The sequence below is a fragment of the Pelodiscus sinensis genome, chromosome 12 (assembly GCF_049634645.1).
Source record: "Pelodiscus sinensis isolate JC-2024 chromosome 12, ASM4963464v1, whole genome shotgun sequence".
Classification (NCBI taxonomy): Eukaryota; Metazoa; Chordata; order Testudines; family Trionychidae; genus Pelodiscus; species Pelodiscus sinensis.
Genome location: NC_134722.1, coordinates 2,637,010 through 2,650,701, shown reverse-complemented (window position 1 = coordinate 2,650,701; position 13,692 = coordinate 2,637,010). Strand labels below are relative to the sequence as shown.

Genomic DNA, 13,692 nt, shown 5'->3' with positions numbered 1-13,692 from the left:
CCTGCCATCTCGGCCCTGCTCCTGCCAGCGTCCGGGAGCGGGGCCTGCCCCTCGCTCACGGCTTCCCTCCGCTTTAGTCTTGCCCAATGCGCCCTTGGCCTGCCCGGCCTGCGCTACGGGGGCATCTGCCCCCTCTGATTACACTGGGCTGTTGTGCAGCGAACCCCCCGTGCGGCTAGCTCAGTGGTGTGTCCAGCTGCCCACGTGCATTACGCACATGGGTGTGCAAGGTTTTTTGCACGGGCAAACGGATCTCCCCCTTCCTTGGCTCTGGCCCTGAGTCTCTCTCACACTCGAGTGCTGGGCCCGGGCCAGGTTCCTTCCCCCTGCTGCGCAGCGTGTTCCAGGCCCTGCGTGGCCCTTTGCTGGTGCTCTGCACAGATTCCTCATTAAAAATGAAAAAACAAGCCGCCGCCAGATTGCCGCTTGCAAAAGCCTCGTCTCCCCGGCGTGAGTCAGACCCGCCGCCTGCGGGAAGCAGCCTGCTGGGCCGTGCTCCGCGGAGGGGTACAAGGCGAGAGCCGCGTGGGGCCCGGGAGCGAGGCCCGTCCTGGGGGGAGACATCGTGTCCCCTCGCAGCAGGGCGCGGCTGGAAGGGGGAGGGCAGAGCAAAGCGCCGGCAGGCCCCGCCCAGCAGCCAGGAGAGACGTGCGCAGGCACTTCTGGAAAACTCTTGACACGGGCTGGTGCCGGCCTGGCAAAGCAATATCACCTCCCCCCCCCCCGCCTGGCAAAGCAATATCACCTCCCCCCCCCCGCCTGGCAAAGCAATATCACCTCCCCGCCCCCGCCTGGCAAAGCAATATCACCTCCCCCCCCCCCGCCTGGCAAAGCAATATCACCTCCCCCCCCCCCCGCCTGGCAAAGCAATATCACCTCCCCCCCCCGCCTGGCAAAGCAATATCACCTCCCCCCCCCCCGCCTGGCAAAGCAATATCACCTCCCCCCCCCCCGCCTGGCAAAGCAATATCACCTCCCCCCCCCCCCGCCTGGCAAAGCAATATCACCTCCCCCCCCGCCTGGCAAAGCAATATCACCTCCCCGCCCCCGCCTGGCAAAGCAATATCACCTCCCCCCCCCCCCGCCTGGCAAAGCAATATCACCTCCCCCCCCGCCTGGCAAAGCAATATCACCTCCCCCCCCCCCCCCCGCCTGGCAAAGCAATATCACCTCCCCCCCCCCCCGCCTGGCAAAGCAATATCACCTCCCCCCCCCCCGCCTGGCAAAGCAATATCACCTCCCCCCCCCGCCTGGCAAAGCAATATCACCTCCCCGCCCCCGCCTGGCAAAGCAATATCACTTCCCCCCCCCCCCCGCCTGGCAAAGCAATATCACCTCCCCCCCCGCCTGGCAAAGCAATATCACTTCCCCCCCCCCCGCCTGGCAAAGCAATATCACCTCCCCCCCCCGCCTGGCAAAGCAATATCACCTCCCCCCCCCCCCCGCCTGGCAAAGCAATATCACCTCCCCCCCCGCCTGGCAAAGCAATATCACCTCCCCCCCCCGCGCCTGGCAAAGCAATATCACCTCCCCCCCCCCGCCTGGCAAAGCAATATCACCTCCCCCCCCCCGCCTGGCAAAGCAATATCACCTCCCCCCCCGCCTGGCAAAGCAATATCACCTCCCCCCCCCGCCTGGCAAAGCAATATCACCTCCCCGCCCCCCCCCCGCCTGGCAAAGCAATATCACCTCCCCCCCCCCGCCTGGCAAAGCAATATCACCTCCCCGCCCCCCCCCCCCCGCCTGGCAAAGCAATATCACCTCCCCCCCCCGCCTGGCAAAGCAATATCACCTCCCCCCCCCAGCAAAGCAATATCACCTCCCCCCCACCTGGCAAAGCAATATCACCTCCCCGCCCCCGCCTGGCAAAGCAATATCACCTCCCCGCCCCCCCCGCCTGGCAAAGCAATATCACCTCCCCCCCCCCCCGCGCCTGGCAAAGCAATATCACCTCCCCCCCCGCCTGGCAAAGCAATATCACCTCCCCCCCCGCCTGGCATAACAATATCACCTCCCCGCCCCCCCCGGCTGGCATAACAATATCACCTCCCCCCCGGCTGGCAAAGCAATATCACCTCCCCCCCAGCCTGGCATAACAATATCACCTCCCCCCCCCGGCTGGCATAACAATATCACCTCCCCCCCCAGCCTGGCATAACAATATCACCTCCCCCCCCCGGCTGGCATAACAATATCACCTCCCCCCCAGCCTGGCAAAGCAATATCACCCCCCCCCCGCCTGGCAAAGCAATATCACCTCCCCGCCCCCCCCGCCTGGCATAACAATATCACCTCCCCCCCCGGCTGGCAAAGCAATATCACCTCCCCCCCCAGCCTGGCATAACAATATCACCTCCCCCCCCCCGGCTGGCATAACAATATCACCTCCCCCCCAGCCTGGCAAAGCAATATCACCTTCCCCCCCCCGGCTGGCATAACAATATCACCTTCCCCCCCCCGGCTGGCAAAGCAATATCACCTCCCCCCCAGCCTGGCATAGCAATATCACCTTCCCCCCCCCGGCTGGCATAACAATATCACCTCCCCCCCAGCCTGGCATAACAATATCACCTCCCCCCCCCCGGCTGGCATAACAATATCACCTCCCCCCCAGCCTGGCAAAGCAATATCACCTTCCCCCCCCCGGCTGGCATAACAATATCACCTTCCCCCCCCCGGCTGGCAAAGCAATATCACCTCCCCCCCAGCCTGGCATAGCAATATCACCTTCCCCCCCCCGGCTGGCATAACAATATCACCTCCCCCCCAGCCTGGCATAGCAATATCACCTTCCCCCCCCCGGCTGGTATAACAATATCACCCCCCAGCCTGGCAAAGCAATATCACGCCCCCCCCCCCCAGGCTGGCAAACAATATCACCCCCCCAGGCTGGCAAGGCAGTGTCACCCCCCAGCCGCACTGCAAGCCCACGCCGCAGCCCGGGCCAACGCCCAGGAGGGTGTCGCAGGGGAGGGCATTCGAGACGGGTGGTTTAAAAAGGTTTCTTCTGCCGGAGGCTCCCCCCTGCGGCCCGTGAGCCCGGGGGGTTCCCTGCCCCTCGGCGTGGCTCGGCAGCTGGAGGGGCTCCCTGGGGCCGCTGGGGAGCCGGGGGCTGGTCTGGGTTCTTGTGGCACGTGCCTGGCTGGCCCTGCGGGGTAGGGTCTCTCTTGGCGCGGGGGGGCAGGTCGTGTTGGGGGCCGGTTCCCGTCTTTCCCCCGGACAGAGCAGTGGGGGGCCGGAGGCGAAGGGCGCTGAGATCCGGGCGGGGAGGGCTAGTGCCACCCCTCCCGCCAGCTCGGGGCGGATGGGCTAGTGAAAACCCGGCCAGCCGAGGCGCCTCGGGGCCCTTGGGGGTCCCCCAGGGCAAAGGGGAGCAGCTGGCTCCCATCCTCCTTGCCTGCCCCCTGCTGGAGGCGGAGAGCGGCAGAGATGCTGCTGCCTTTGCTGGGCCCCGCGAGGGGCAGGGTGGTGGCGAGTCCCCTGGGGGAGCAGCCCGGCAGGCCGCGGGCGGGCTGGGCGAGGAGCTCAGAGCAGACAGCGCCTCGGGGTCCGTGCCGGGAGGGGACGGTGCCCTGACCCAGCCGCTGGCTCTGCTGACCCCCCACCTCCCCACAGGTGGCCATTGACTTCACAGCGTCCAACGGGGACCCCCGGAACAGCTGCTCCCTGCACTACATCAACCCCTACCAGCCCAACGAGTACCTGAAGGCCCTGGTGGCCGTGGGAGAGATTTGCCAGGACTACGACAGGTGAGGCAGCCCCGAGCCAGGGGCCAAGGGCTCTCCGGCCGCTGGGGGATGCCGGGCCGTGGTGCGGGCCGTGGTGGCTGGCTGCTAGGGTCTCTCTCGCCTGCTACCTGCCCACGGAGCCTCCCCAGCCCCTGGCCTGCTGGGAGCCCCTGGGACCCCCCCTGTCAGGCGGGGCCAGGCCGGCGGGAGTCCCTGCCCTTAGCCGGGTGCTGCTCCGTTCCGCGGGCTCCGGGGGCAGCAGGGTCTGTCGCAGGCGCTGAGCAGGGAGGGGCCGGTGTCGGGGGTTGGTTGTGCCCTGCCTGGGCCCCCCACTGGCTGGGGATCCCTTTATGGGGGCTTGGGGGCTGGGCGCCGGAGCAGGCGGGACCTTCTGACCTCGGCTTCCTTCCAGCGATAAGAAATTCTCCGCCTTGGGGTTTGGTGCAAGGATCCCCCCCAACTACGAGGTAAGACCCCTGCAGGGCAAGAAGCAGGCTGGGGAGGGAGCTGAGGAGCAGCATGATGTATGGGGCTGAGGAGCTGGGGGAAAACGGTGCCATGGGGCTGAGGGGCGGGGGCAGGGGGGCCATGGGGCTGAGGAGCTGGGGGAAAACGGTGCCATGGGGCTGAGGGGCTGGGGTGCCATGGGGCTGAGGGGCGGGGGCGGGGGTGCCATGGGGCTGAGGAGCTGGGGGAAAACGGTGCCATGGGGCTGAGGAGCAGGACGGGGGTGCCATGAGGCTGAGGAGCGGGGGCGGGGGTGCTATGGGGCTGAGGAGCTAGGGGAAAACGGTGCCATGGGGCTGAGGAGCAGGACGGGGGTGCCATGAGGCTGAGGAGCGGGGGCGGGGGTGCTATGGGGCTGAGGAGCTAGGGGAAAACGGTGCCATGGGGCTGAGGAGCAGGACGGGGGTGCCATGGGGCTGAGGAGCGGGGGCGGGGGTGCTATGGGGCTGAGGAGCTAGGGGAAAACGGTGCCATGGGGCTGAGGAGCAGGACGGGGGTGCCATGGGGCTGAGGAGCGGGGGCGGGGGTGCTATGGGGCTGAGGAGCTAGGGGAAAACGGTGCCATGGGGCTGAGGAGCGGGGGCGGGGGTGCTATGGGGCTGAGGAGCTAGGGGAAAATGGTGCCATGGGGCTGAGGAGCGGGAGCGGGGTGCTATGGGGCTGAGAAGCTGGGGGAAAACGGTGCCATGGGGCTGAGGGGGGGCGGGGGTGCCATGGGGCTGAGGAGAGGGGGCGGGGGTGCCATGGGGCTGAGGAGCGGGAGCGGGGTGCTATGGGGCTGAGGAGCTGGGGGAAAATGGTGCCATGGGGCTGAGGAGCGGGGCGGGGGTGCCATGGTGCTGAGGAGCGGGGGCGGGGTGCTATGGGGCTGAGGAGGGGGGGCGGGGGTGCCATGGGGCTGAGGAGCTGGGGGAAAATGGTGCCATGGGGCTGAGGAGCGGGGGGAAAACGGTGCCATGGGGCTGAGGAGCGGCGGCGGGGGTGCCATGGGGCTGAGGAGCGGGGCGGGGGTGCCATGGGGCTGAGGAGGGGGGGGCAGGGGTGCCATGGGGCTGAGGAGCTGGGGGAAAATGGTGCCATGGGGCTGAGGAGCGGGGCGGGGGTGCCATGGGGCTGAGGAGCTGGGGGAAAATGGTGCCATGGGGCTGAGGAGCGGGGCGGGGATGCCATGGGGCTGAGGAGCGGGGCGGGGCTGCCATGGGGCTGAGGAGCTGGGGGAAAACGGTGCCATGGGGCTGAGGAGCGGGGCGGAGGTGCCATGGGGCTGAGGAGGGGGGGGCGGGGTGCTATGGGGCTGAGGAGCAGGGCGGGGGTGCCGTGGGGCTGAGGAGCGGGGTGGGGGTGCCGTGGGGCTGAGGAAGGGGGCGGGGTGCTACGGGGATTCCCACGACTGCCATTCTCTGTGCTCTCTGCCAGGTTTCCCACGATTTCGCCATCAACTTCAATCCGGAGGATGACGAGTGTGAGGGTAAGGAGCCGGCAGCGGCGGGAGGGCCCGGGGCCCCCTGGGGACAGCCAGGCCTCACCCCGGCTTTCCCCCGAGGGCCCTGCCCCCCCCTCCCTGCTGAGCGCGGCCGCGTCCCCCCAGCCGACACGTCTGGCCTCTGTGCTGGAGGGGTGGACCCGGGTTCCAGTCGGGGGGCTCCTCCGGAGGCGACCCAGGCCCCGCTCGCTGACAGCTGGAGCGAGTCAGGCCGTAGCCCCCTGAGCGGGGCAGGACTGGGTAAATCCTGGCACCCTCCTGGCCCTGCCCCATCAGCCTCCTCCCGGGCGACAGGCGGAGAGCGGTCGGCAGCCCTGGCCCGGGTGTGTCCCATTTACCCACCCGGGCGACTCCTCACCCCGCCCGCTGTCCCCCCCAGGCGTTCAGGGCGTGGTGGAATCCTACCAGAACTGCCTGCCGAAAATCCAGCTCTACGGCCCCACCAACGTGTCCCCCATCATCTCCAAGGTGGCCAGGGTGGCGGCGGCGGAGGAGAGAACGAGGGAGGCCTCCGTGAGTACCTGCCCCGGCGCTGTGGGGCCTGCAGGGCGGCCCAGGGGCCTGGGATCTCCGGCGCTTGCTTCTCCGGGTGACGAGCCCGGGCGGAGCCGAATCCACTGGGATGTCTCTTGCCCAGCTGGGCCAGGCTGCTCTGGGAGGCCACAGGCCTGAGCTGGGTGTGGCGTGCCTCCCTTGCCCATAGCGGGGTGGAGTTTGCAGTGGCTGAGACCTGCCCAGCTCATTTCACACGTGATCCTCCAGGGTTTGTGTCCCGTGTCCCCAGCGGCACGACGCTGCCGCCCTGGCCCAGTGGCTCGGGGTGACTTTGCCGGAAGTGCCTAGGGCCGGCTGACGTTCGGAGAGGTGGCCGGCTCCTAAGCCAGTGGGTCCCTCGGGGTGGCTGGCTCCCGGCTCGTGGGAGGCAGAGTTGACTCTGCCCCTTGCTGCAGCAGGAGGGCCGGCCGGGAAGCTGGTGGCCGGGGAAGGGAGGATGCACGGAGCAGAGACGGTGCAAGCTGCCTCCCTGCGAGATGTTCGGGGCAGTGGTTCAGGACTCAGACCCAGCAGGGAGGGACCCGTCCGGCTCGGCATGGCAAGGCGCTGCTGCCGTCCCCCTGTGGCTGAGGGCTCGCCCTGGCCCAAAGGCACGCCAGCTCCTCCGTGGCAGCCAGGCCCAGGGCTCACGGTCACACGTGGCCCCTGCCACAGCCGAGCTGAGTAAAAGAGCCCGAGTCGCAGCGACTCCCAGAACAGGCCTCCCTGGCCCTCTGCTCCCACGGCCCCGCCCGGCCTCCAGCCGCTGGGAACCAGTCGCCAAGAGCTCAGGGCAGGTCCCGGGGGGGGTCATGGGCTGGGCCAGAGGTTGTGCCAGGTCTTTGGGGGCGCTGGGGCGATGGGGAGGCATGGAGCAGCTTCCCAGCTCCGGAGACGCAGGGCCACGGTCTAATGGGGCCAGTGACCCCGGCCTCCACGCTGGCTGTAAAGTCCCGTGGGCAGAGGTGGCATATCAGGCCTCATGCGCCTGCCACGGGGGCTGGCCTCTGCAGCGGGTGCGTGCGCTCTTCTTCAAGCCCGTCAATTATTTACACCCGCGGCCGCGGCGCGTTTCAGGAAATGTCAGCTCCTTCGGGGAACTCCCTGGCTATTTCCTCGCTGAATCATTTACGGCGCCATCCCAGGCTATCAATTAATGACGGCGGCTAATGCCTGGTCCTCAGCCTGCTCGCGGAGCCCGCGCCGGGGCCGGGGGCCTGGCAGCCGCAAGACGGGGCGGGAAGGAATCGGTCACTGCCTGAACTGGGAGTGGGCACGGGCGGTGGGTGAACCTCGCCCTGGGGGAGGCAAGTCCCCAGCCCCACCCTTGCTGCCCGAGGCCCCGATCCAGCTGCCCAGGGTCCCCGTGGGAGCCACGTCCCCTCCCCTTTAAGGACAGGCCACCTCCCTCTCCTCAGTGGGAGGCAGACAGTCTCAGCCTCCCCGGCCCTGGAAGCACTGGCAGGGCACGTGGCACGTGGCCCCGGCCTCCCCTGGCCCTGAAGCACCGGGAGGGCACGTGGCCCTGGCCTCCCCTGGCCCTGGAAGCACCAGGAGGATACGTGGCATGTGGCCCCTGCCTCCTCTGGCCCTGGAAGCACCGGGAGGGCACGTGGCACGTGGCCCCGGCCTCCCCTGGCTCTGGAAGCACCAGGAGGATACGTGGCATGTGGCCCCTGCCTCCTCTGGCCCTGGAAGCACCGGGAGGGCATGTGGCACATGGATCCGGCCTCCCCTGGCCCTGGAAGCACCAGGAGGGCACGTGGCTCCGGCCTCCCCTGGCCCTCGGAGCACCAGGAGGGCACGTGGCACGTGGCCCTGGCCTCCCCTGGCCCTGGAAGCACTGGGAGGGCACGTGGCACGTGGCCCTGGCCTCCCCTGGCCCTGGGAGCAAGGGGAGAGCAGATGGCGCGTGGCCCCAGTCTCTAACACGGTCCCAGCCTCAGGCAGCCCCAGGAGACGGGGGGAGCTGCGCTGAAGGGGGGGCCGGGGGCGGAGCCGCTGGGCGCTGGGGAAGGCACTGCCCCGCAGCTCTGCCCAGTCACCCGCGGGCGCTCTCCCGCCTTCGCCCCGCAGCAATACTACATCCTGCTGATCCTGACGGACGGGGTGGTGACCGACATGGCCGACACGCGGGAGGCCATCGTGCGGGCCTCCTACCTGCCCATGTCCATCATCATCGTGGGCGTGGGCAACGCGGACTTCACGGACATGCAGATCCTGGACGGCGACGACGGGGTGCTGCGTTCCCCCAAGGGGGAGCCCGTCCTGCGCGACATCGTGCAGTTCGTCCCCTTCCGAGAGTTCAAGAACGTGAGTCGGCCCCCACGGCTCCTGCCGTCGCCGCCTCGTGGCTGCGACCACAGCATGTGCCCCTCACCGTGGCATCAGGGAGGAGGGCCTAGTGGGGGGGGCACAGGGCTGGGGCTCGGGTGAGCTGGCTCTGCCACAGACTCTAGCTGTGACTCTGTGCCTCAGTTTCCCCAGACCTGGGCTGGTGGCTCTGCTGCACCTTCGGGGGTGGAGCGAGCGTAAGCCGAGGATGGCGCTCAGACACTGCGGTGACGAGAGCCGTGCACTCCGGAGGGTTAGGAAGGGGGCCAGCAGTATCCCCCTCAACCCAGAGAGGATCAGGTCTGTCCCAGCCAACCTGGCACCATGGGGCTCCCAGGGGTGCCAGCCTGCTCCGCTGACCCTCTCCCGGGCTCTGGGGGCAGGATTCAGGGCATGTTCTAACGGTGAAGGCAGCTGCGAAGGGCTAAGGAAAGGCCTCTCTTCCTCACCTGCCCTTTGGTCTCCCTGCAGAGAGGGGACAGACCCTGGTCACTAGCTTGGGTCGCCATCGTGTTCCCTCTACAGTTTTCCATCCATGTGCGGAATGCATTTTGTTCTGTGCACTGAGGCATGTGTGGCTGTGCACCACCAAGGTGTTCCCCCCCCCCCCCACACGCACTCACTGCAGGAGCCAGAGCAGTCCAGCAGCCTGCCCAGCCCTCTCCCAGCCCGCTGCACCCCGCTTCTCCGCGCCCACGGGAAGCAGAGCACCCAGAGGCCAGGGCAGAAGTGGAGCCCAGCCAGGAGAGGGTGGCATGGTGGAGTGGGACAAGCAGCTGGGCCTCTCTGGATCCCCTGCTGCTACCCCACACAAGGGTCCCCTGGGTCCCTCCCATCCATAGGCCACCGCAGGGCCCCCAGCACACAAAGCCTGGGGCGGCCGCCCCAAATCGTCCTAGGGCCAAGATAGGATGTCGGGAGACGTGTTTGCCCACAGGCGGGAGAGGCGTTGTCTTGTATCGCTGTCCCGTGTGGCAGGCGTCTGGTTTCACCCACCCAGGGCCGTGCCCACACGCCAGCTAGACACCCGCACCGGCCTGTGGCACGTGACTCGGGCTCGGGGCCTCGTTAGCTGCAGTGTGTGCGTTCGGCTCCGGGCCCCCACTGCGCCGGGGTCTGAGCCCAAGCGCCTACACCGCATGTCAAGGGCCCCGGGCCTGCGTCAGCCGGGGGGTCTAATGCTGTGAAAACAGGCCCCTGGCCCTCACTGGCCTGGAGCGCGCTGGCCGAGGGGCACCGCAGGTGACGGGCGTGTGGGAGGGGTGTTGCGGGGAGGGGGGCAGATCGTCACATGCCTGGAGATTTGGCGGCGCTGGTTCCGGCAGGGGCTGGCAGGTCCTGGGATGAGCTTGGGGAGGGTGGGACTGGAGGTTGTTCCAAAGCTTGTCCCATTAGCAGAGGTTGGACCCATGAAAAATCTAACCCCCCACCTTGTGTCTCTGAGCCACTGAGACCCACACGCTGCAACACCACTGAACCCTCTGCAGCTCTCTAGGAACCTGTGGAACTCAGCGCTGGGGGGCACCTCTGGGGGCTTCTGTGGAACCTGGGAGCTGTGTGTAGCTCTGGGGGGGTGGCAGGGGGGCTCTGTGTCTGGGACCCGGGAGCTGTGTGTAGCTCTGGGGGGATGGCAGGGGGGCTCTGTGTCTGGGCCCCGGGAGCTGTGTGTAGCTCTGGGGGGATGGCAGGGGGGCTCTGTGTCTGGGCCCCGGGAGCTGTGTGTAGCTCTGGGGGGATGGCAGGGGGGCTCTGTGTCTGGGCCCCGGGAGCTGTGTGTAGCTCTGGGGGGATGGCAGGGGGGCTCTGTGTCTGGGCCCCGGGGAGCTGTGTGTAGCTCTGGGGGGGTGGCAGGGGGGCTCTGTGTCTGGGCCCCGGGGAGCTGTGTGTAGCTCTGGGGGGGTGGCAGGGGGGCTCTGTGTCTGGGCCCTGGGAGCTGTGTGTAGCTCTGGCGGGATAGCAGGGGGGCTCTGTGTCTGGGCCCCGGGAGCTGTGTGTAGCTCTGGGGGGATGGCAGGGGGGCTCTGTGTCTGGGCCCCGGGGAGCTGTGTGTAGCTCTGGGGGTGGCGGCAGGGGGGCTCTGTGTCTGGGCCCCGGGAGCTGTGTGTAGCTCTGGGGGGGTGGCAGGGGGGCTCTGTGTCTGTCCCCCAGGAGCTGTGTGTAGCTCTGGGGGTGGCGGCAGGGGGGCTCTGTGTCTGTCCCCCGGGAGCTGTGTGTAGCTCTGGGAGGGTGGCAGGGGGGCTCTGTGTCTGTCCCCCAGGAGCTGTGTGTAGCTCTGGGGGTGGCGGCAGGGGGGCTCTGTGTCTGTCCCCCGGGAGCTGTGTGTAGCTCTGGGAGGGTGGCAGGGGGGCTCTGTGTCTGTCCCCCAGGAGCTGTGTGTAGCTCTGGGGGGGTGGCAGGGGGGCTCTGTGTCTGTCCCCCAGGAGCTGTGTGTAGCTCTGGGGGGGTGGCAGGGGGGCTCTGTGTCTGTCCCCCGGGAGCTGTGTGTAGCTCTGGGAGGGTGGCAGGGGGGCTCTGTGTCTGTCCCCCAGGAGCTGTGTGTAGCTCTGGGGGTGGCGGCAGGGGGGCTCTGTGTCTGTCCCCCGGGAGCTGTGTGTAGCTCTGGGAGGGTGGCAGGGAGGCTCTGTGTCTGTCCCCCGGGAGCTGTGTGTAGCTCTGGGGGTGGCGGCAGGGGGGCTCTGTGTCTGGGCCCCGGGAGCTGTGTGTAGCTCTGGGGGGATGGCAGGGGGGCTCTGTGTCTGGGCCCCGGGGAGCTGTGTGTAGCTCTGGGGGGGTGGCAGGGGGGCTCTGTGTCTGTCCCCCAGGAGCTGTGTGTAGCTCTGGGGGTGGCGGCAGGGGGGCTCTGTGTCTGTCCCCCGGGAGCTGTGTGTAGCTCTGGGAGGGTGGCAGGGGGGCTCTGTGTCTGGCACCAGTGCATGGGCTAATGGCACAGTTATGCTCGGCAAGGACAAGGGGGCAGAGGGGGGGGGGAGGTAGGTAGCGGGCGGGAGCCGGGAGATGCCCAGCCTGACGGCTGCCCTCTGTCTTGCAGGCCTCTGCCACGGCGCTGGCGAAGTGCGTGCTGGCCGAGGTGCCGAAGCAGGTGGTGGAGTATTACAGTTACAAAGCCCTCCCGCCCCGCTGCCCCAAAGCCGAGTGGCCCGACTCCACCCTCAACTCCCCCCAGTGAGGGACCCTCCCCCTCCGGGACCCCCTGTCCTGCCTCCCTCCGCCAGCCCCTCCCACCATGGACAAAGCCAGGAAAGGAAAAGGATCGCGAGCGCGTCGGTGTCTGACTCCCACGGGGCCCCCTGCCAGCGAGCCTCCCCCAGTGCCCCCCTGCCACGCTGCCCCCACTCGCCAGGCTGGCTGTGGCCACGGATTGCCTTGCGAGCAGTGCCGGGAGAGCGGGTGGGGCGCCAGCCGGGCAAAGGCCCACAGGGCGGGCGGGAGCAGGGGGCGGAGGGGCCATGCCTGGCAGGATTCTCACTCGGGAGGGGCCTCGTGGGCACTGGGCGGGGTCCCATGAGCAGTGGGAATGGGCTAGGCAGCCCCTCAGCCCTAGCTGCTGGGTTCCAGTCGCTGACCAACCCATCTGTGCAGTGAGTTTGCTGGGTCTCAGGCCAGATCCTAGTGCAGGCGTCCCCAGTGCTTCCAGCGCTGGCTCAGGTCTGGACGGAACAATTCCCGGGTGAGCTGGGAGACTTCCTCGGATTGGCTGCGACTCCCCCTTGCCCGCCTCCTGGGGAAGAGCAGCCAATCAGGCCTGCTGCAGGGAATCCGCACCTATGCACCCAGTGTCGCGTCCCCTGTCTGTGAGCGCTTCTGTCCATGCCACCATTCCCCCTCTGCTGCCCGGCACACAGCTAGCATCCCCAGCCCTGGACCAGCACCCCCCTGGCTGCGGGCCATGCCAGCGTCCCCGGGGGGACCCTGCTGCCTGCCAAAGTGGCACAAGAAGCAACCTGACTGTCCTTTGCAATGGGGCCGGAGGGGCCGCTGCACAGGTTGGCATGTGCCCGGCATAGCGGACGTACCAGGGCCCCAGTGCGTTGGGCTGGTGCCAGGGGAGGTGGCGCAAGATGCCCCATGTCACGGTGCGTGGGAGCGGGCCCCAGTCCTGCTGCTGCCTCTGTCCCTCTCACCTCAGACGGTCCCAAGCGGGGCCCGTTCCCCGGCCCTCCCGCACTTCCCAGCAGAGCCTCCTCTCGAACAGCCCCAAGAACCAGGCCGCACTGCTCAGCCCCATTGTGACTGGCAGGGGATCCGTTAGGTGCCCGTCCCACCTCTGCAGCGTGGTGGGAGACAACAACCAGGGAGCCAAGTGACAGAGGCTTTGCCGCATCCGTGCAGCGAGGCGGGGCCCGAGGCGTGGCGAGGCCGATGCCACCGCCAAGAGGGCTCCCCGACCACTCGGCGCTGCCGCGCTTGTCCATTTCACGCCCCCGTTAAGTGCATGATGCTGGCTGGGCTCGCTCGCGGAGGCGTTGTTTCCAGCGGCGCGTGGTTCTCCGTGTGCTGTGTGCTTGTCTGTCACTGTGCCGTCACTTGGCGTCTGCATGACCAAGCTTGTATCCTTGCTGTCTGGGAGGAACGAGCCAATAAAGGCAATGTTACATTTTCCCACGTGTCGGTGCATTTTATTGGAAGCTGCCAGAGCAGAGCGCTGGATTCCTGCCGTACCCCGGTGCTAATCAGCCCCTTCCCTGAAGCGTGAGGACGGATGGCCCTTTCCACCTCGTCTCATTGCTGACTCAGCAGACGCGTCTCTTGGCTTTTTCCACTCAACTCATCTGATGAAGTGGGTTTTGCCCATAGAAGCTCACGATTCTCTATATTTTTGTTAGTCTCTAAGGTGCCACAGGACTCCTTGTTGTATTTAAATTACAGATTAACATGGCTCCCCCTTGGAGACTTCTTGGCAATAATACATTTTTACAAAAAAACCTGGTAAATCCGCCCCCCCCAAACAAACAAACAAACAAAGCACGTTGTTACCTTCCAGGTCAAGCTGCCAGATCCCACAGTGCAAATGGAAAACTGAAGCACCGACATTTAAACTGAGCCCTGGAGTCCTCCCAGCTACAAGTTGGCTCATTGATTATGGTATTTATGAAATGGATTGAAAAC

General features: G+C 67.3%; 1 protein-coding gene across 1 annotated transcript in view; it reads left to right on the top strand.

Annotated features, from left to right (window-relative positions):
- CPNE7 (copine 7) overlaps positions 1-13,184 on the top strand; it is a 36,148-nt gene extending 22,964 nt beyond the window's left edge. Inside the window, exons 11-16 of the mRNA XM_075939837.1 lie at positions 3,616-3,749; positions 4,141-4,195; positions 5,652-5,703; positions 6,098-6,231; positions 8,329-8,565; positions 11,615-13,184. Of these exons, the coding sequence (XP_075795952.1) occupies positions 3,616-3,749; positions 4,141-4,195; positions 5,652-5,703; positions 6,098-6,231; positions 8,329-8,565; positions 11,615-11,752 (750 nt within the window). The 3' untranslated portion in view covers positions 11,753-13,184. The remainder of the gene's footprint in view (positions 1-3,615; positions 3,750-4,140; positions 4,196-5,651; positions 5,704-6,097; positions 6,232-8,328; positions 8,566-11,614) is intronic.
- Positions 13,185-13,692: the final 508 nt, after the last annotated feature.